Here is a 22,491-nt window from a genome sequence, read left to right on the forward strand (position 1 = left end):
CATACATGAAAACACTTACAAAGCCTGAAGAATTTATCATTCTTTACAATTTTCATTAACCAGCTAAGACTGCAGCTTCATACAATGCCTCAACAGTTACTTCAGGGTTAAAACCTGAGAACAAATACACACAAAACATCAGCCTCAGTGTCTCATCACTTCACGGGAAGCAGGAGTTCAGCCTCTGACTTTCTGTGAATTCAATCCCAGCTGGTTGGATTCACTTAAAAATTCGGATTTTGGATTCCGTGGATCCAAAAGAGTTAGAAGTCATCTGTACAAAACTTTTTTTGTTCCCAAACCAGGGAAGTGGTGACCAGAATAAACACTTAATGCCAAGTAACATTTTAACCAAGTGGCCTCCTCCATCTTCCTCAACTTGTAACAGAAGAAATTGCATAACAGAGTAATTGAAACTACAGAGCAAACACAGCAGGTGGTCCCATCTTACAAGACTTCCACCAATGGATTTTGAAATTTTACACATAGCCTGGTATGCACCCAAATAAATTCAAGAGCCTAAAATGTTAAACATCAGAGGCAAACCAAACATTTACAAAATACAGGGCCTATTATTTTGGACAAACCTTGCTGCAATCACAGAGGAATGCTTCCTTTGGCTGCTATTATGCTCACTTCCATTTATTTAGAAAGAGCAAAAACCAGTATTTTCTTACCTTGTTTTTTAATTGGCTACAGATGGTACAGAACGGTAAAAAGATAAGTCTGGAGGGCAAACTTCTGTCTTTTACTGAACTGACTGATACCCAAATTTTGCTGATATGGGATTGTTGGTGATTGTTTCACTTACGGAAGCGAGAGGTCCAGGAACTACAGAATTCTTGAAGTTTCTTTTCTTCTGTCATTCAAATAAGGGGCAAAAAATCAAACACCAAAAGATAGTGAGTTCATAATGACACCCTTAAGACAGCCCAATTTACCTCAACCATAGTAATAACAGACTGATGCTCTATTTTTCTTCAAAAGTACCAGAACCCTGGAGGTTGCTAAGCCTCTCTGTATGAAAGGGTTAAAAAGTACAAATCCTTCATCAATTAGTCTTTATTAAGACTCTCCAGAACAACTCAGAACAACCGTAAGCACAAATCACAAACCTTTTCTAAGTTATTTAATACAAAAATCTGAGCTACTTTACTTGAAAGAGATCTAGAAATGCTGAGCATAAATGCAGCAGTTCACAAAAGAGTCACCTTGCCTCTTTATTTACATTTTATTTCAGATTTGGTTACATTACTATTCCCTCCTCATATATAACCACAACAAATCAATGGACAGAAACAGAAAACTGTAAGCAACTCAGGTTACACCCCGTGTAGCTTCCTTGCACACAGACAGGAGCAGTATGGCACCCTATGGCTAATTAGCCCATTTACAGTAACTCAAGGCCACAGCTCAGCTAAGAAGCCAACCTGCTGTATCTTGCAACCAGCCAGCCCACACAGTATGTTGGGAGCAATGATATTTTCTCTTAGGTAGGGCATAGTTGAGTTCATGTAAGTGAACAAGGGTGTAACAAAATAACAGAAAACGGAGATTACAAAGCATACTTCAACCTTACAGTGAAGTTTCTTTTGCCAAAATGAGATTGAAAGAGAGAAGAGGTTTTTTTTGAGAAAATCCTGAAACAAAATCCAGGCCCTTGGGTTCACAACATAACCTTACATGCCCTTTTATTCCCAATAATCTCAATTTTGGCATAAATTACCTCAAAAAAACCCTCAATTATCCAAAGACTTCTCATTCCAAAAGCTCACTCACAGCTCAGAACATTTCTTGAAATAAGGGAAGCAACATTGTAACTACGGCTTTAACGCAGAACAAAAGCTGTGCTACTTCCCTGCACCTGAGAAAAGCAAATTATGTTGGTACCCAGACAATGCCAGATAAGTGAATTGCGTTGTCCAAGCACTTGGCAAAATGAAAGAAAACAAATATAGTCAGGCAATTTTACACCATGGAGAGAAAAAGAATGTGCTGCAAAAACACGGAAAGCATAATCAATCCATGTGAGTGGGTTTGGGCCCAGTGAAATGTCAAGCCTCAAGAGTCAGAATACAACCTGAAAAAATCTTTCAGGACTGGGCTGTCCAACAAATCCCAGATTGGACTGGTTAGACAGAAGTCCAACAAATAGCCTTGTCTTGGTGAGAAGCAGATTCCTCCTAGAAAGATGACAGGGTCAACTACCTAATTAAGAAATAAAGAATGCTTAATTTATAAAAAAAAGCAGGCTATATAGTTATTATTACACAAGACCACACACACCAAAAAAACCCCAAACTCTGAGGTACAGAACACTCAAATTTTGCTGGTAAACATCCCTGATCCTGAAAGGGGATCAGGTTTATGTCTTATAAAAAGGTATAGAAACATTTATGGAATGAAAAATACAGCTGCTTGTAAAATCTGCTTTTGGCAGGTGTCTGTGAGTACATCACTCAAAGTGTAAATCAGGTTTTATTTCAAGTCATTCTCCAAAGAGCAATAGGACCATACAGCTTCATTTTGTATACAGCCTTTCCTGCTCACTTAAAATCACAATGCATCTATTCTAATCCACATCAAGAACCCAACTAGAAACTTCTGGAGATCAAGAAAGGAGCCTCAGTATCTGATCTGGGAAGCCAAAATAAATAATTTAGATCTGCATTCACAAAGTGCAGGTCCTGAATAACAATCTGTGTGCAATAAACACACTCAGCAAGATGTTGCACTGCCACTAACAGTTAAATGGAGCATTCTCTAAAATTTTTGAGACAAAGAAATTCCCACATACAAGAGTAATCTCTTACAAGAGGAAAAACCAGCACCACAACCTTCAACAAATCAAGACCAGACTATGTTATAAAGCTACTCATACTGCTGATTATAACCTCACATTTAAAACAACCTTGCTACCTCACAAAATAAAGGCAATATATAAAATAATCTCTACAGTAGCCCCACAAAAGTCCTGAGAAAATTAAGGTAAGTACACGAGTACTATAATTTCTACCAACTTGCGCACTACAGAAGAGATGGCATTACTAAAATACAGCAGGCAACAGTGGAGTGTGATTTCTGCAGGCTTGTCCTGTAGTCAAGTTACATTCTTTGCAACTCAACACAAAGAATTACTCAAACAATATACTGTTGCTTTTCCCCAGAAAGGTTTTCCTCCTCTTTTGGCAATGTTTCTTACCAACACTTTTTAAAGAAATGATGCTGTCATGGGATAAGAAATAATCCCTCTCTAGAATCCCGGGAGATAAAAAGATATAGAAATAAAAAGGAGCATTTCAAAATACTCAAAGGATACCACAAAAGCATCTATCTCACTGACATCTACAGAACGGACTGTGCTGTTTGGGTTTTCTGGTTTGGTGGGGTTTGGTTGGGGTTTTGGTTCATGTTGGTTTTAGTAGGTTTTTTCCTTTTTTTTTTTTAATGATCTGCAAGAGGATGAACAATCAGTGTTTACCTACATTAGTCAAAGCTTTGTTGGTTGCAAAGAGCCACACAATGGAGAGTGCAATGCTTAAAGTTACTGTAGATAAGGGAACACACACACAGAGCTCTCCCACACATCCACATGCAACAAACACAACCCACAGGCAAGCTCTGGGCATGCCAGAAATCATCACTTGCATCATGTTAGGCTCTCCTCTGAAAACAGCAGGCAAGTAAATAAAACATCTGGAATTATAAGAAAGGGAATGGCTTGCCCTTTTCACTCACACATGATGGTACTGTGTCATTCAATTCTCTTTGTTATCATAAACTGAAAGTTTCATTAATCCCACCCAAACAAGAATCCAGCAGAAATTGGAACATAAGAGAGAACAGGCTGGTCAGAGATACTGACCCATCATCTGCATGAGGAGAATTTAATCAGGACAGATTTGAGCTTAGAAAGATGTGGCAAGAAGAACTATCATGTATTAGTCTATAACTATCATGAATCCACAAAATGGAGATGGCCAGTGGTTTTTCAGAAACACAATAACAGCTGTGTAAAATAGAACCATTTTCTTAAAAGGAGGTGTGAAACATTGCTAGTGATACTGGGGAAGGCAAAAGTTCAAAAGTATAGTGAGCTTAAAAAGAATAAATCAGTCCTGCCAAGAATTTGCTAATTGACTGAAACACAAATCATTCTCTACCTTGCTGTCTATTAAAAAAGCAACCATCTCAAAGGTAAAGAGGAAAAATAATAGTAATTTTTAAGTTACACTACACTACTTCTGCTTCTTAGAACCATACCTAGTTCCTAGCTCCCAGCTACTTCCACAATCAAGAACTAGGACTGGCAGACTTTGTCCCTGCTCACTACAGCTGTGCTCATGTCCCTAGAAACAGCAGGCATGCCCACCCAGACAATCTCCTGTCTCATGATGCCAAGAAGAAAGGTGAGGGGGAAGAAGGAGGAAATCAATCCACAACACAAAGAGCATATTAAACTGGCTATGCAGCAGCTCTATAAAATGCATAATGTTATCAAGTTAAGAAGAATAAAAAATTATTTCTTTTTTGATTTGAAAGTAAAGGATACTGTCAACAACTACAGGTAAGGTATTTTCAGAACGAGGTGCAAGGTCATAATGTCTCTAAGCAACAGTGTGATAAACACGAGCAGCAGACTCTGTTTTCAAGAATAAACAGGTTTGGGAGAACAGCACTGGAAGAAGACTGCATCCATAGAGCAGATATTCATAGGATGGCAATCTCAAACTGAAGAGCTACAAAAAACCTCCAGAGGTCTAACTCTGGAGACGAGAACAAGCACATTGAATAATAAAGGAAAAGAAATAAAGGCAATATACCTATTTTACACAAATCCTTAATCTATGAGGGACCATGACCCTATGATATTCATAGCAACTTTGCGTGTGGAGCAGTAAGACTGTTTTGAGCACACTTACATGCCAAAGTCAACCAGAAGCTTTTGCAAAATGCAATGAATTGATAGAAATATGTATTGCTATTTATTACACTTACAAAAAAAAATAAGGAAATGTTATTGTCTGGAAAGCACAGATAACTTATCAAGCTCCCTGGTTTGGACAGGACAGGAGATGAATTACCATTTTGTCAGTGCATCCTGACAGAGGCACATCACCAGACAACTCTACCAGTCCTAATAATTTATTAAATAGAAGAATTTCAGATGAGAATTTCAAAGCTTAATGGGGAAATTGCAACTCTAATCTGTAAATAAAGCTGACAAATACTCAGTTTTTACAAAATCTCAGAATACCAAGGCCAAGTTGTAGGCAAACAAAATTAGTCCAGTTACATGAACTTTTGACTAAATAAAAATATTTCACGTAAGTTGTGCACTTACTTGCAATGACTCCATAAATGCACACAAATCAAATAAACAGGCATCTTCCTGGGCAACGTAACCTCAGCTGAAATTACTGGTCTCGTAAGTTTTCCAGTGCTACCCTAGAACTACCTTTTCCCTCTGTGAACCAGCAGGCTATGTTCTTTTAGACCTGAAAATACTGGTTCTCCCTAAATGAATGAAACTTTAAATGTGAAACAAATTAGAAGCTGTTCTCTGAGAACACACAGAAGTGTTGCTGCAACAGTCCCTACACAGAAACTGCAGCAAATCAGGAGAAAATATGTCTAGACCTTGATGGAAATCTTTGATTGGCAAAACTAAGATGCTTTCCTCATCAGTGGGGATGTCCAATACATCATTATGGTTCATGACCTGCATATTAAGAGCTCATCACATTTGCAAATGTAGTAGCCACACTTACTTTCTGCAGATCTTTCCATCTGAAACTACCAAGCAACCAGAAACTGTGCCTTGGTACATCTCCCACGCTCAGAGAGTCAGAGGCTGACTCCAGCCAGATTACAACAGGGCAGCCGTACATTGGTGTGACGTAGCTTCCGTAGAAAGCTTTCCCTGGGAGAACTAAGAGCATAAACCTGATACAGCCACAGAGATAACCACAAATTGCTGCTATTGTCATCCTGTATATTAACCTTCAGTGCTGCTGCACACCCTCAAGTCTCCACCCAAAAGTAGCCCCAAGCAATAGGAGAATCTTGGAGGAAAAACATGTTATACCACAGCACCAAAGAACTTCTAAACACGTGCACAGCATTGCAGAATATGATACATCACAGTCACAGAATGGTTTGGGTTGGAAGGGACCCTAAAGATCACCTAGTTCCAGCTCCCTGCCATGGGCCTCAACATCTTCCACTAGAAAAGTTTTTCAATCCACCAGAGCAGGTTCTTCTATCTTTTGTTTTCATTAGACACAGGTTATGCTTCAGACATATTTACGCATCTCAGAGACAGTGTGCCAAACTTGGTGAGAAGGAATTAAAACCACTACAATACAGTAATGAGAAAACTATGGAACTCAAATTAAGAAGTAAATACAATTTTGTTTTCAACCTTAAAAAATCTAAGGAGTTTATTTTTTTATGAAAAGAGAATGGGCAGATTTCAGAGTTTTCTACACCACGGGGAAGACCAGACAAAGAAAGTTTTACCTCCAAGCATTACTATGACACTAAACATAATATTAAAAATCACTGTCAAAAGCAGGAAATAAAACAAAATACAAAACCATAGAGATAGGACATTAAGTATAAGTTAAAATTAAATTCTTGTATCTAAGTAATCTCAGTGATTTTTTTTCCAGAACTACTGATGAAGTTATTGTACTTAAAATAAAGAAAATATGGATAAAATATGAGGAATGACTGAAGAAATTCCAACACTATCCACTCTAATCTCAAAAATCATCTGGCATTTAGCTGATAAATGAAAATACTGTACTGTTTCAGAGCAAGACCTGACCTCCTATCTTATATAAACAATCTTATGATCATGGAAAAACAGAGATTCAAAGCTGTGTTTAACCACCAACACAGCCACATATTTTCATTTGAGTATCCTGCAAACACAATGCAATACAAAACAAAACCCACTTCTTCCTGTACTTAACCTGAATGGTATCAGTCAAAAGTTTCACTGTTCTGTTGCCCTATGACTAATTAACAGCTTCACTGAGTACAGATCCTATAATTTCCTAGCTTTTAACGCCGCCATCATTATTCCGCCGGGTTTTTTTTGTTTGGAATCCCAATCCATTTTTGTTTCTTCTGAAACTGTGAATGGAAAAATACCAAAAGGGTCTATCAGTTCAACATAACTTTATTTCTGATTTGCCTTCTTCCAGGTACACTGATCTGAGCCAAATAACTATAAAACAAAAAAAAAAAAAAAAAACAAAAAACACAAACCCCAACACCACTAAACAACAGAAAACAAAACAAAGTTAAAGACATCCTGCTTAAAGGTTAGAAACTATTCCTATTATTTCAAACATGAGAATTCTTCAAGTTTGTTAGATTAAAAATCTATTGAATTTTGGTCTGTGTTTCAATTTCCTTGAGTAAAATACATTTTGTCTGTTGTTAAGTAATGGTTGTGCCACTTCCCAGCACCATACTCAATTTTCAACATCCTTATAATAAACCAGAGGCTTGTGTCAACTGTTGTGCAGCAGATTAAAACCCCCACCAACTTATGGTGCCTGTATCCTCAGCTGCAATACCAAAGACGATGCTCTACCCCCTTTTTCGTGATGCCGCTACATCTTAAACTCCACATTAAAAATCTTAGTCTCGTCTTGCCTTATGAGGAAGTCCCCATTCCCACATGCACAACTCACTGCATTTGCATTACAACAAGAAGTGCAATAACAGAAATACAGCTTACAGGTTTGGGGTTTTATCCCCAGTGCTTTGAGATTGAGGTCCAGCACTCAGTAAGAAAAGATTATGAACTTCAAGATTTAATTATGTAGCTTTAAAACCCTTGAGGAAACTAGCATCCACCACCAGAATTTTGGTCAGTTCAGGAAATGGGTCTGTGAACATAAATCAAATAAGAACAAAATGCATTTGAACTGTCACTTTTAAAAAAAAATAACATCAAAAAAACCCTCAAACCCCCAAACACTGGAATATGCAAGAGGTCAAAAGGTGTTCCTGCTTTTCTTCCAAAACTGTGTAAGCTTTCAATAATATGTGCTCAAGAATGGAAAATTCCTTTTCTGTCACTGTACATTAAACCTAGCTCAGCTTTTTAAAATGCACAACTACTACATCATGCTCCTTCTGCCTCACCTCACAGCCTAATCGGGAAGGGAAATAACTCTCAGCATATCTCAAAAGGAGACACATTTTCCTAGTGCTTTGGAGCAATTTATTCATCACCTGGACAACTATCATCAAACACTACAAAACATCCACTAACCTTGCTAGATGCTCTTTTATTCAAATCTAAAGCTCAATGAGATGTCTTGGCTGCATGAGTCACAGAGGTAGAGAAAACACAATAGGCTCTTCTCTTGCATACCAAAATTCACAGGATACTTTTTCAGGTCACAGTTTGTTATGTGTACTCTGGCTTAGAATTTAAAAAGCAGCCTGATTAACTTCAAATACAACTACAAAAACACAAAAAACACTGTTCTTCCTGAAAGCTTTTGACTTCCTCTTCATTTGTATTTTAAATTATGCTACAGTAAGTACAGACATGTTTTTGTTGCTCTTATTTACCTATTACACCTTTCTAATAAAGTAGTATCTAAGCCATGATTTTACAAAAATCACTGTATGTCCTCACCTCACTCTAAGATCCCTGTCAGTAATTAACCACAGGTGGTGTTGGCCACTCCACTAATCAAAGTTGTTCAATGCTTTGATCATGAGATCATATTTTCTTTCAGAGGTTGATGAATTTGACATACTTCAATTAGTTAGGCAGAAACTTTCCACTGTGCATGACAACCTCAAACACTCAACTTTCTTAAATTTAAACTGAAATGGTACATCCAGCGAAAAAAAAAAAAGAAATAAAATTTAGACAATAAATGCTTATGTTACATACTAAAACTGGCAACTGAATTTGCAACACCCTAGTGACCCCCTGCTTCAGTAAAATCAGAGAGCAACCAGGACACATGCATGGTTGTCTCCATATGTGCATCCTTATGTCGCTTATTTAAATGAATCCAAAATCACCCAAATGAGGAGAATGATTAGGGATAAAGATTCCTGGTTAAGGAAGAGGTAACACTGGAACAGGCTAAAGAAAGTCACAAAAGTCTGGGGCCAAGTACCAGAAAGAAGATGCAACTACAACACACTCCCTCCAGAACCTGGAGATCAAGTTCTTGAATTCAAACCTTCCTTTGGCAGAGGAGAAACCCAGTGGGGAAGGTACCCCAGTCACCCTTGACTCCCACAGGAAAATTAGTTTGGAAAATTACAGCAGATAAAACCATAAGGACACCACTAGGATGCCAAATTTTTTTGCCTTCTCTTAAAAAAAAGAAATAAGTAAAAGTAAACAAACAAAAATTATTACAAGAATATAAAACATAGAGACCAAATCACTCTGTAGAATGATTTAAGACAATTGGTTTGGGTTAGAAGGGACCTTAAGGATCGTCTAATTCCAACATCCCTGCCATGGGCAGCGACACCTTCCACTAGGTCAGGTTGCTCAAGGACCCACCCAGTCTGGCCTTGAACACCCCAAGAGATGGGGCATCCACAGAGTTGAGTTAAACAAATCAGAAAATTAAAACTTCCAATTTTACTTCATATAACAAAAAAAAAAATGCGCAAAAGAGTCCTCACAGAAATTTCCATAGAATTCAAAGAGAAGAAAACTTGGCCATAAAAAACTGCAGCCAGCATTGATCAAATACACCAGTAAACTCCAAGGCTTTAGACAGTCACCTACAACAGATGCAGACGTAGTTATAATCTACCATGACTTAATTCAGTGTTCATTTAGTGAACATGCTCCCCTAGATGGTCAAGTACTTTTTGGTAGCAAAAAACTAAAACTAGCAGAGTAATTTTATCTTTTATTCTGATATTAATAACATTTATGTCCATTTTGGCCTCAGAAAAGAGTTGAACACATTTTATTTTTCTTTAATCACAAGAGGAAGAAAGAGGACGTGTCTGTATTCAGATTGCTCATTAATGAAATTCAATAGTCAGAAAACAGCAGACAAGCATTTTCAAAACTATTTTCATATTTCAATTTAATTTTCACTCAAAATCAGCTGGACTACAGCCTGTAAGTTATTGCAGAGCATGTGACTGTATACCACAATGTTGCCACTCCCTGCTGCTCATCTCCACTCCCTCTAATTGGATAATTAAATTGCTCATGCAACATTTCCCCAGTCGGCTTTCAGCAAAAGAAACTAGGTTGCTAAAGACTTGATGTTTGGAGAACTGGATTTAAGGTGAAGTCTAGCCCAACACCTTCAGGTTGAAAGGTAGGGTGACTGTAACGACTATTGATACCACATACGGGAGCAGACAGCAGCCTGCAATTAGTGCTAACAATGTACAGATGAAGAAACTAAATTTTTTATTTTGTCTGCAGTTAGAAGAAACATGCTCATGCTCCTCTGATTCCAATGAGCTTTGCATGCTATGTTATCATCTTAGACAATGATGAAAAGTAAATCCATTATCAGTCTTCAAGTCACTAACAGGATCTTTCCATCACAGAGCTGTAAGTGGGTCGGTCACCAGAAATCAAAGGAAATTCAAGTGGTCAGCAAAGACGTGTTTTGGCTACAAAAATGTACTTTCATATGAAGCTTTATTACCAGTAAGTGTTTCAAATGACACAGATCCAAATGTCTGGTTGTCCTTCTATTAAGGAGTCCACATTATGGGGCTTTTTTGCCTCCTGCTCAAGTGCTGACAGCCTATACCCCTCCGTTCATACCTTCTATTTTTCTGAGACACTGAGAGCATTTGTGCATTTTGGGTAAGTAGTCAGTTTAATTTTGTAAACAGAGATCTAATTGTACATTTCAGTACATTATTGCTGATGAAGACTGCAGACACATAAGCACAAAGCATTGCTTTCTGTTGTGAAGCAGCATTTAGTCCCAACAGAATCACCATCAACAGCCTTTTGAGACAACGCCATGGGTTGAGACAACTCCTAAGGTTTTCACACATTTGTGTTCTGAGTTTTACTAGAAAGACTGTTAAGGTCTTTGCCACCATAATATTTCAGCCCTCCTGCATCAGGTCAGTTTCATGAGAAACAAATTTGTGTGAAATACCACCAGTTCTCCTCAACAGCAAACACAGAGGCAGAGGTGCCATACAACTCCACACCAGTACACAAGCAACCTGTGGCAAAACAGGTAATTTGCTACATCTCCCGATTTTCAGTTCACTGAATTCCCAGTTCCTTGCTTCTGACAGGGTTTTGTGTTGAAGCTTTGCACACTCAGACCCATTACTGGCTTCAAGGAGCGGCAGCACCACCAAAGAGCCACACACGCCTCTTCACTTGCCTGTTTTAATCGCCCACACCTGACACAACAGGTCACAGCTACAATATTTGTGAAGATGACGGATTCCTTAATCAGACAGAAGAAATTCAATTGAGCAACAAAAGACTTGTTTTACACCCCTCCCTAACATGAGATTGAGTAATCACAGAAACTCCTCAGGTCTCCAAGGTGTCAGGAAAGGCAAAGCCCTGCTCTTGATAGCAATCTTCCCCAGCAGTCAGGAAAAACATCAAGTTCCCAGAAGATAAAAACTGTAGGAAAAAAGTTATTTTACTAATATATCAGTATAGTTTCTGTTTTATAAGCAAGGGAGCAAAATGTTGGGTTTTACCTTTTACAAAACAGGAGAAAGGAAATAGAACAAGAAATACAAAAGTTCTTGCACATACTAAAAAGATATCTTTTAAAATGTGGGGGGGGGGAACTACCTTAGAGCTTAAAATTGTGTTCTAGCAATTTTTTGGAAAGTAGAGATAGTATTATGACATTAGAGTTGCCTTTAAATGAATTCAGTATTTATACCACATCTTTCAATGTCAGAACAAGACATATTTAATTTTACAGGAGCTTTTATATTTAGAAATAAAGGCACTTGACCAAAACAGTCATGTAAGAAACAGATTACAAACTCTTTATAAAAGCTGATTTTTAAAGGATACAGTTCTCTTAATTCTTGATTAACTATTCTGAACATTAATTATATTTAACAGATGCATAAAACCTCAAATTTTCCGTGTTGTCTTGAAATCCTTTCCACCTATAAACATGCAACAAAACACTACTTTATGTCAACACACTATGTTTGCATCTTTCTTTTATGTAAATGAATAGCTGTGAAATGGACGTTTTGCTATTCCAATTAAAAAACAAACTGCAAATGTGTCTGATGAAAATCTAATGTTCTCCTTCTGGATCAGCAAAATATGTATTTGTAGAGGAAATACAGCCATTTACAATACTGCAATTATTGTGTTATCCAGAATCCAAATAGTCATCAGGAGCTGGATAATTCACTAGATCAGATACTGGCTAGCTGAACACCCACAAATTCATTTTTGCATGTAATTTGTTTAAGAAAATTAACACAGTGATGACTAACAGACAGTGTGTAGGAAGCATTTCACTTCCTTTATGATTAGATCATGTTTCTATGATACTACCCTAAAATATTACAGTATTTCACTGAAAAATATACAGCTTCCAAATAGAGCAGTTACCCCCCAACAGTAACTTTTTACAGTACTCACTGAACCAAATCAGACGTTTATTTCCTAAAGAATGCTGACTAGTTCAAATATATTTGGAAAACTGGGAGACACTGCTTTGTTTAATAGTTTACGTTGAAAGCTTTCAAAGCAAGTGCATAACAAAGTGTGTTTTATATCAAGAGAGAGAGAAAAACTAAAATAATCTGTTTGCATAGCTTCATTAAGGGATTTTGAGATCAATCATGTATTTTACTGAAGAGTAGAAGTACTGAAACTGCCACTTGGAGTACAGCAGTGGGTACCTGCACATCACTTCTGAACAAACTTACTGTACTTCCACACTCCCTCCCCACTGACAGATCCCTCCATCCTTGAGCTACCCACACTTCACTGCAAGCCCATTACTGAGAGAATATAATAGGACAGAGGATCTTCTTCCATTAAAAAAATCCAAATAAACAAAAAACCAAAGCACAGCTTAGTATGAAGCTTGTGTCTTTCCATTAAAAAAGAAGCTCTTAGTTTCACTAGGTTATGCTACCACTTCAACAAACCCAAATTGAATTCATCTTCACACATCAGCAAAAGCATTCTTAGACTCTGTCAAACTGCTCAGAGATAACTACCTCTTCTATTATCAGAACAATAAACACCCTGTTGTTGTATATGACAAATGCACAGGAAAGGTCTAGAGTACTGTGAGTACAGAAATGGTCCTAGAAACATGATGGACAGATCAGGAAAGAGCTTGGAGCAAAGAAAGGATCCAATAAGGCCACCTGCGATCCCAAAAACATCCTTGATTATGATCCATGTCTCTTCTAAAAGGTCATTCAGCCAGAAAAAGGAGCACAAGAATGGATGAAACTGCATTGTTACTAGCTATCCAAAGGGATATAGCACTGCATAGAGTTCCCCATTATGTTACCTATTTCCAGCTTTCAGTCGCTGAGACAAGTCTTTGCCCTTTGTATCACCCTTGAAAAATAAGCCACTATATCCTCCAAAAACCTCATTACTTAAGAACAGTTCTTCAGTAAATCAGTATCTAAGAAACATGACAAGGTATTTCCTAACTCTTCTATCAGTTGATAGATATGGCTGAGAGGTATTTGACATTTCAAAGAACCTAACAATTTTGAAATGGAGAGATTTAAATGAGGAGAGAGCAGGGTTGGTGGCTGAGGGGAAGCCTTCCTTTCCATATGGGATGAGGCAGGAGAAGTACAGGGACACAGGATGCAAGGAATTCCCCTCAGTGCCAACGCTACCGAGCTTTTGACTAAACAGTTCAAAGCTTTCAGCTGATTTTGGCTTTTCATTAGGGTTTGGAGGAACTTTGAAATAACCACCTCTTTTCTATCATCAAACACTCAACTCCATCTGCTTCTACTTTGAGAGTCAACCCAAGAATTGGGTACCTGACAAAAGCTATTCAGTTTCTCAAATCTGCAATTTGCTGCATTTCCACCATTTACCAAAGGCTTTTTTTCTTGCCTTGGGGGAGTTCAGCACACCACACATCAGGTACAGGCAAAGGCCACCAAAAAGACCCCACAACTTGTCATGTTGCAAATACCATTCTCTTCTCTTGCAATAAGAGATCTGTGCTCTACCAAGAATGCCCTGAATTAGAGACCGAATACGGATATTGTATTAATTTATAGGGAGAGGAAGGAAGTTCTAACAAATGGAGTTGGTCCTCAGTAGGTTACAACTCTACCCTGATCAGCTCGATAAATCAAACTGAAAAGCTGTGTTCAGAACCAATCAGGGAAATAATTTTTTAACATTTTAGGTATAGCCACACATTGCAAATACAGAGACAAGCACTTTGCTCAATAATATTTCACGTTACTACAGTAGGTGAAGGCACTGGTTTCCTCAGCTTCTCATACAGTTCACACCAAATAGCACACACCCTCAGAAAGCAATTCAGAGCTCTTAAGTCCTGGCTAATTTAAACACTACAAGTCACTTTCCAAAAGTATTGACTTCTATTAAACATTCAGCTTAAGCCTCGGTGAACACCACCAAAAATCTGCTCCTTGGAAAAGGATATATAGAGGACACATTCACAAGTCCATCAAGTTGAATTTTCAAAACTGGTGCCAGTTCAAAACTTCCTAGACTTTTCCTATCACTGAATGAATGCATTTAAACACAAGGCATTCAGTTACCCATTCCATAAACCTTACGTTCCATCTTGCTTGTATATGACCATATCTATGAAATTACAAGTAGTACAAAAATTACAACTCCTAATAATTCACCACAGAAAGGCAATAATATTCTCGGGGGTTGGGGGATGAGGACAGAAACTAAAAATGTTATACTATGTGGAATCAGAAAGCTTCCAAGTGTGTTTCTTGTCTTAAAGACAAACAAACACATACATACGTCCCAAAAAACCTCCAAAAAACTGAAAACCAGAAGTCCCTAATTATGTTAAGTTTACAGAGAAGCATCAATACTTTTTTTATGTACATATTAACAAAAGCTTCAATTGACCATATATCTAATAGGTTCAAAACACAGTAGAAAGCAAGTTTGTGCAGATTAAATGGATGAAGTCTCAGTATAACTGCATCAATTTTTAACTCTCTGTGAAACACTTCACGCACTGTCTCTTAACTGCCCAGCAAGAAAAAAATCTGCTTAATGGCTAGAACCTCTCTCAAACTTCTGTAATAAACTGATCCACAGAACTAGATCCATATACATATTAGGTATTCTATGTATAAATTACAAATGTGTAGAAAGTCTAAATACAAATGGCTTTTGTTGAGAAAAAAGCTCACATATGTGATATAATATTGGCTGTGTTATAATTAAACAATTGTTTCCTCTAATCTATTCATGACCACGTTTCACTTCCCATTTACCTTATTCTTTCCACATTCCCTATTTTAAATATTCATTAAGCAGGGGAAGGCACTATGAATCAAGATCTGCAAAAAAAGTACGTACAGTCTACTGAGCAATTGGGTAAAGCATGTGCAGCACATGCATAAACACCACACATATCCACACTGATTTTCCTCTTAAAAAGGAGACAAAACCCTAAGCATGATCTGGGTGAAAAATGGCTTTACTGGCAAACCTGACAACAGCAAGCAATAAACAGAGGTCTCTTGCAGATCGTTTATTTATAGCCTAATGCCTCTGGTAGCATTCAAAATTCATACTGAAAAGTATGAACTAACATGTGTATTAACTAACAACCAAAGAAGTTTAAATTGTCCTTTAAATAGACCCAATTAATGAACATTCAAACAGTCAATCCCACTATTAACGCCTATTGCAGTAACTATTCCCACAAAACACACCAATTCCTCTGGCAGACTCCAGACACCAATGTTTTTGTTTGTGTTTTCTTTTAAACTAAAAAAAATCATGATAAATTTGAGCATTTTTGCCCAAGTAGCTGAAAGGAAGATACGCAGAGGAGATAAAACCAAACATTTTGAAAGCAATCAGTATTTTCAAAAGTTAGTTGTTGCTTCACTTGTTGTAAGGAGGTTTCTTAGTTTTGGTTTTAAATACAAGCATTCTGACTCCTCTGGAAGACTTCTGTACTGAAAGTGTGCAATGCACAAAGGAAGACTGCAGTTCTAGCACAGCAAGCACACACATACACACCATTTGTTAAACCATATTCACACTGTTGACTGTTAAGCACAGAACTGAATTGCCTAGAAACTTCTCCAGTCAGAAGCCTTGAACCCATCCTTTCATTTCAACTCCTCACACAGCTTTTAGATCACATACAGCACTATCCAAGAGGGCTTTTAAATGCAATTTCGACTATTGGTTGCCTTTCAGCTGTTAAAGCTCTTGCCAAAATCCCCTCCGGGGGGGGAAAAAACTCAAAAAACAAACAAAAAAGCCACCAAAACCCACGACACAAAACAAAACGAAAAAAACCAAATGAACAACAACAACAAAAAATCACACAAAAAAACCCAAACCCAACCTCTTCAGCTTCAGACTTCCATAGCCAAACTATTCACACCAAATATGCGGGTGGTGGGCTCCATTCTGCCAGTAAATTAACAGTCATAATAAAGAGGTGATGCAACAGCCATTAAGACACTGAAATTAAGAGCATTCCCTTCATCAATCAGTTTACCAAAATAAAAAAAGCAGCAAGATCTTCCTGCATCAAAACAAATCAACTCCTCTCTTCCAATAATAGAGATCTGGGATCTAACAAGCAGACAACTCAGAACAATTTCTATAGCACTGGAAAAACCACCCAATTTTAAACACGTTTGGCAAGGAAAAAAAGATAAATAGCTACATGATACTATTTCAATACTAAAACATTCATTCTGATACACATACACATTTCCTAATATTTCTCAACTATCAAATTTAACAACACAAAGAAATCCAACTGAGACCATAAACTCCTCTTGTAAGACAGGAAGTTGAATAAATGTTTCTAAAGAAACATAGAAAATTACTTGATACATTCTTTTAAAACTGCTCATTAAGATACCTGTTCAAATTCTGACTCATACAGGTGAGTAATTTTGCTTGAGTTTGACATCCAAGAGCAGATGGATAGAAGACAAACTAGAATGAATGCTCTATGTATTATCTTTCCAAAACTGAACAAAGTGAATTCAATTTGCCAGGATACAGAGACCTAGATTAGAAATCTTTCTTGGCCTCAATACAATGGCTTCTAATAATTTATAAATCAGCTGTTTACTCAAATCACTGCACTTACATTGAAGCAGTCAGTAATTTCATGAGATTACTGCTAAATGCTTGTTTTCTGGACATCAAGCTTCACAGCCAAGTTTAAGAATTGTTACTGTCTACAAGCAAGGCAGCTCATCTCTTAACTTCAGGGAAGCAACTGGTTATTTATGTTTGAAAATGTCTTTTTTGTTTCATCTGTACACAGCACCATTAAAACTTTTCCCCCTCCCTTGAAATATTGTTGCAGTACAGTGATTCAAGTAATTGCTTGTAGTTATATGTTTAAGGCCAAAGAATAAAGAATTACCTAATGAAAACACTTCACCTGCTACTGAAATAATAAATTAATGAAAGTCACATGGAGAAGTCTTGCAGACAATTAATAGAGAAGCATTTCTTTATACAATTTAAATAATTGTTTGGTTAAACAAATTACAGTTCACACTTAACCACAGACAGAAGCACATCAGGAAAGTGCAATGGAATAAAGAAAATAAAAGTTCGGTCTGTCTGAAACTCCTTTTTAAAGGACAGCACCTCTAGCTGGGGCATGGATTCAGCACTGATTCAGGAGACAAGAGCTCTATCTACTAAATCAACAACAAAACTTCTTGCAACAGTCCAGGTTTCACTTGGAAATCTTGCAGGAATACCAGCCAAGCCCAGCCTTGATTAGACTGCAATGAGATCATTGCTTGACAAGGTATAGCTGTAGGCTCTTACAAAGCTGACACTGAAGAGAAATTTATTTAAATGATACATCAGTCTTTCTTGAAACGCATAAACTAGAATGTTTTCATATTTATTAATGATATAGATAAGGCTGACTGCAAAGCAACTTCAGAGTTCCTAAGGATATTGTTAGTACAGGAAGTGAAGTGACTTTCTGTCCATCACCCACAATCAATATTATGATTGACACTAAGTTGGGCATCTCAGATAAGAGCCTTTTTAAAGTAAAAGTAATCAAGATAATGCAGCTATGGGAGATTTTCACAAGATTTTGCACTTGAGCACTTTGACTTTTCACTGTCATTATTTCCAGTAAGATCTCCATCTTCAGAAGTTTTTTCTTTAAAAACTGGAAAGCACAAACTGAGACTTCTAATTAAACAAAGCACTCTAAGTTCTCATTTCACCTTCTGTTGAAATACACATTTTGCTATAAAAAGCAAGTTCTTTCTTTCAAGATGTCAAATTAGGCAAGAACAAGCTGCCTTTGGGCAACTTTTTTTGGAATGTTATCACATACACATGCAGAGACGAGAAAAAATGTAAAGCATTTTTTTAAAGGAACATTAAAAATAATAGTATGCAACAGAGCGACAATGCTAAAAGACTTTTTTCTGAAATATTAGTTACACTATTTGCACGTGGGTGGGGCAAGTTTTAGAAGACCAGCTATGTTTAAAGATCAAGCAAGCTGTATCATGCACCATTTTTCTCTGTGCCTATTGCAGCACTAACAGAAAAGGCAAGGGGAAAAAAATAAAAAGGCTTGCACCTGGCAGGTGAACTTGATATTTTGCCCACCTGGTTCAGGACTATTTCTCCAAGTCTCGATTCAGTTACAGCAAGAAACACTACCACGAAACGGGGAAGCCGCCGGGGCCGGGCCCACTGCTGGGCACCAGCAGCGTGACTGTGCACTGACCTCTCCCGGGGCAAAGCGCTTCCCTCACAGTATCAATCATGGAATGGGCTGGGCTGGAAAGGACTTCTAAAGGTCATCCAGTGAAGCCCCCCTGCAATAAGCAGGGACAAAATTCCAGCAGCTGAGCACACACTCATCCCCCTGCTAAGGCTGGACATGTTTTCTCCTCCTTAGCATGCCTTCCCCTCTCTGATTATTTGTAATTTGGTGGATCAAAGGATTCTCTTGTTTTAATTGACTAGATTTCCAGCTAACAAATTCCCAAATAGTATTTGCAGCTCTTCTTGTCCTGGACTCTCCCTATGGTATCTGTAATAAAAAAAAAAAATCCTTTCCCATCAGCAAGTGAAATAGCCACACAACCAGAGAAACTAAGAGCAAAGATGTATGTTGTGCAGAAAGGGCTGCAGAGAACTTCCTCACGAATTTTTCAACTACGGTATTTTATGATGCTACTTTTCTGGCAGTTGTGCCATATATGCTAAGGAAAGCAGGAAATATTTACACCACGGACTTCTCAGCATTTACATAAAGGGCCTTCTTAAAAGGTTGATCTTGCTTTTGAGACTGTAAGAAAAAAAGATAGGCAGAATTTTAGAAATCTCCCTTAAGCAGCTGCTATCTGAAACTCCATTCACACCTTGTCACATTCCTCTCCTTAAAAAGTGGCAGTTGGCATCATCCACCCTCACTTCCCCAGAGATGCCCTGGACTGGAATGAGACAGAGCTTCAGAACCAGCTAATGCTTAAGCACAATTTGAATCCACAAACCCAGAAGGTTTTCCACTAGTATTCTGAAGGGTTTGGTGCAGTGGGTTTTCTCGGATCTCCCACTGACCAGCCACCAGCCTACCTGCGAATGGAGGGCACACACCACACAGAGAGAAGTGCAGGTGAAGTGGCATTTCCTTATCCATTGCAGCCCAATGATCCCCACTTAGAAAGGGGATCACTCAAGTCCAAGGCTAACTTCAGCTGAGAAGAGAAAACTTTACATCTCCTGCAAAGAGGGATTGTTTTAACCACCTGGTATTAAATTATGTTTCCAATAGCTTTCTATCATTGCAAGCAGTACAGGAAAAATCCCACGGAACACTATGATGGGTGGGCCAAATTGAAATGGAAAATTGTGTAGCTAAATAATTGTAGTCCCAGGGACATGAGTGCCAGTCCTTGTTTCAAAAACAGTACTATACATTTATATCCAACAATGGCAAATGAAAATACACTCTGGAATTTAAACTCAAGTATCCAGGTTGTCTCTTATTCCTAGGTCTGTACCAATGGACTCCATTTCCTCTTCCATGCTGTGCAGTTCCACCTAATTATTCCCTTGCAACAGACCCAGTTTACAAGGTTCCCAGCCCTAGACACTTCTCTTCACATACCACAGCCACATCCTCATGCCACAAATACTTAAGCCTGTTACTTAATACCTAGGTAACATTATGAATAAGTATCACTGATCAGTCTTTAGATGCAGCACTTATTAGCCATTACCAGAAAGGTGGAATTATTTGGATTGGCACTTAATAGCTAGTGCATAAATGGTAAAGTAGCTCTTTTCTCCTTTCCTCAAATGCTCTCAGGTTTGCTATTCTGTAATTCGGGGTACTGGGAAGAGGCTAACAGACTGGCAGTCATTTTTCAGCATATACATATTCTGACACTGTTGTTTCTTGGAAAACAGCAGTAGGGAAGAGATTTAGAAACAGATGGCTTCAAAAGTCCTTACTTGAAAAGTCCGTAACATAGTTATTTCAAGAGTGGGAGAAGGAAAGCAACTAAGCAACTCACAATGAAACCAACCGAAAAATAAGATTAGAAGAATTTCTGCTGTGGATAAAACAGGACTTGTTGACCTCTGTCACCCTCTGGCACTTTTAAAATGGCAACAGGCTGAGTGCAGAGGACATGTAAACAAAAGCATTTATATATATCTCTTTCCTACATTTCTTGAGTAAAATGTGTTTTGTTAATGTGGATTATTTTTTCCACAACTACATATGGATCTATTTTAATGTGCTTTCACTGTTCACCATGAAAGCTGTCTTAACAGCAAAACCAGTTACTGAGGATGGGGGGTTCTTAAGTCAAAACACATCCAGATGAAAAACATTTTCTAGAAAACGTGATGTATTTCTCTAACTCATATCCAATACACCGAGGTTAAAGCTGTGAGTATACAAGAACTTTACAAAGGGGAAAAAAAAGAAGAAAAAAGGCAACCAGAAAATGCATATATGTTCAAGAACGACCCCCTCCTCTCGTCCTCGGAGCAAGGATTTGGTCACTACCCACAAGAGCTTTTTGTTTAAAGGAGGAGGGAGATACAAAAGGCTACCCTAATTACTTAGAATTTACAAGTGCAAGAGCAGCGGAGAAAACTCAGCCTCGGAGCCGGGACTTTCAGTCTCCATACTCTCCTCCGCCAGGCGCCCGGAGGGAAAAGAGGGAGGGAACAGCCCGGCACAGGGTTTCGGGTCCCGCAGCCAGTTACGAGCGCCCGCAAGGACGGCACCAGGTTCTCAATGGGCAGCGGGAGCGGCGGGTCGGAGCCGCCAGGCTGCCCACGCCCGACAACCTGTTGCCCTCGGAGCCGCCGGGATGGCCCCACGCCCACCGTTGCCGCACCAAGGGCGGCCGAGGGGCCGCGGGGCAGGGCCGGGATGGAGCCGAGCCGAGCCGGGCTGGGCCGGCGGCACCTGCGCCGGGCGCGCTGTCCCGCGTTACCTGCGCGCAGGGGCCGGGCCGGGCACGCTGCCCTCGCCGGGCTGTCACCGCCGCCGGCACGGCAAGATGGAGCCGGTCGGACCCCCCATCCCGCCCCGCCGGCGCCACTCACCTTGGTGATGATGAGGGGCTCTCCGTGCTCCCGGCCGCCCTTCAGAGTGAAGCCCCAGGGAGCGCCGCCGGTCAGCTGCACCTCCACCAGCCTGTAGCCCTCGGCTGCCCGCTGCTCCACCATCACCATCACGGGTGCCGGTTCCACCAGCACGGCGCCGAGCCGCGCGTCGCCGCCGGCCAGCCGCTCCCGCCCGCCCCGCAGCCCCACGTCCTCCATAGAGCGCCCGTCGTGGCCGGGGCTGGCTCGCCTGCGCCGCCGCCCGCGCACCACCTACCCTACCCTACCCGCCCCGCAGCGCCGGCCCGCCCGGCCCCATCGGCGGCAGCGAGGGTGCTCCGCCCGCCCCCTCCTCCTCCTCCTCCCGCAGCCCGCGGTATTGTCTCACGCCGAGCCCGGAGTTGCCGGCGGGGGGGCGGCTCCAACTTGTGGCAACTCGGCGGCGGGGCAGCCGCGGCAGCGAGAGGCGCCCCCACGTCCCTCTCGCCCCGAAAGGAGGGCGAAACCCTTGCTCCAGCCGCTCGCCCCTCACCGAGAGCGGCGGCCCCGCAAAGCGATCCCGCGGCCCAGGAGGAGGAGATGCGGGGCAAGGGGGGAGCAGTCCCGGACCCACCGCCAGACAAAGGTGGCGGTGAGAAGGTCCTTGAGCCCCGAGCGCCCAGACGGGACCGTGCCCAGGCCAC

The 22,491-nt window shown here is 39.7% G+C and overlaps 1 protein-coding gene across 4 annotated transcripts in view; it reads right to left on the reverse strand.

Annotated features, from left to right (window-relative positions):
• The window catches only part of SHROOM2 (shroom family member 2), a 123,283-nt gene extending 101,221 nt beyond the window's left edge, over positions 1-22,062 (reverse strand). For all 4 annotated transcript variants that reach the window (XM_071563940.1, XM_071564197.1, XM_071563854.1 and 1 more), the window contains exon 1: positions 21,809-22,062. In XM_071563940.1, the coding sequence (XP_071420041.1) occupies positions 21,809-22,027 (219 nt within the window). In that variant the 5' untranslated portion in view covers positions 22,028-22,062. The remainder of the gene's footprint in view (positions 1-21,808) is intronic.
• Between the last annotated feature and the right edge of the window lie 429 nt (positions 22,063-22,491).

Source organism: Pithys albifrons, chromosome 1, assembly GCF_047495875.1.
Source record: "Pithys albifrons albifrons isolate INPA30051 chromosome 1, PitAlb_v1, whole genome shotgun sequence".
Taxonomy (NCBI): Eukaryota; Metazoa; Chordata; class Aves; order Passeriformes; family Thamnophilidae; genus Pithys; species Pithys albifrons.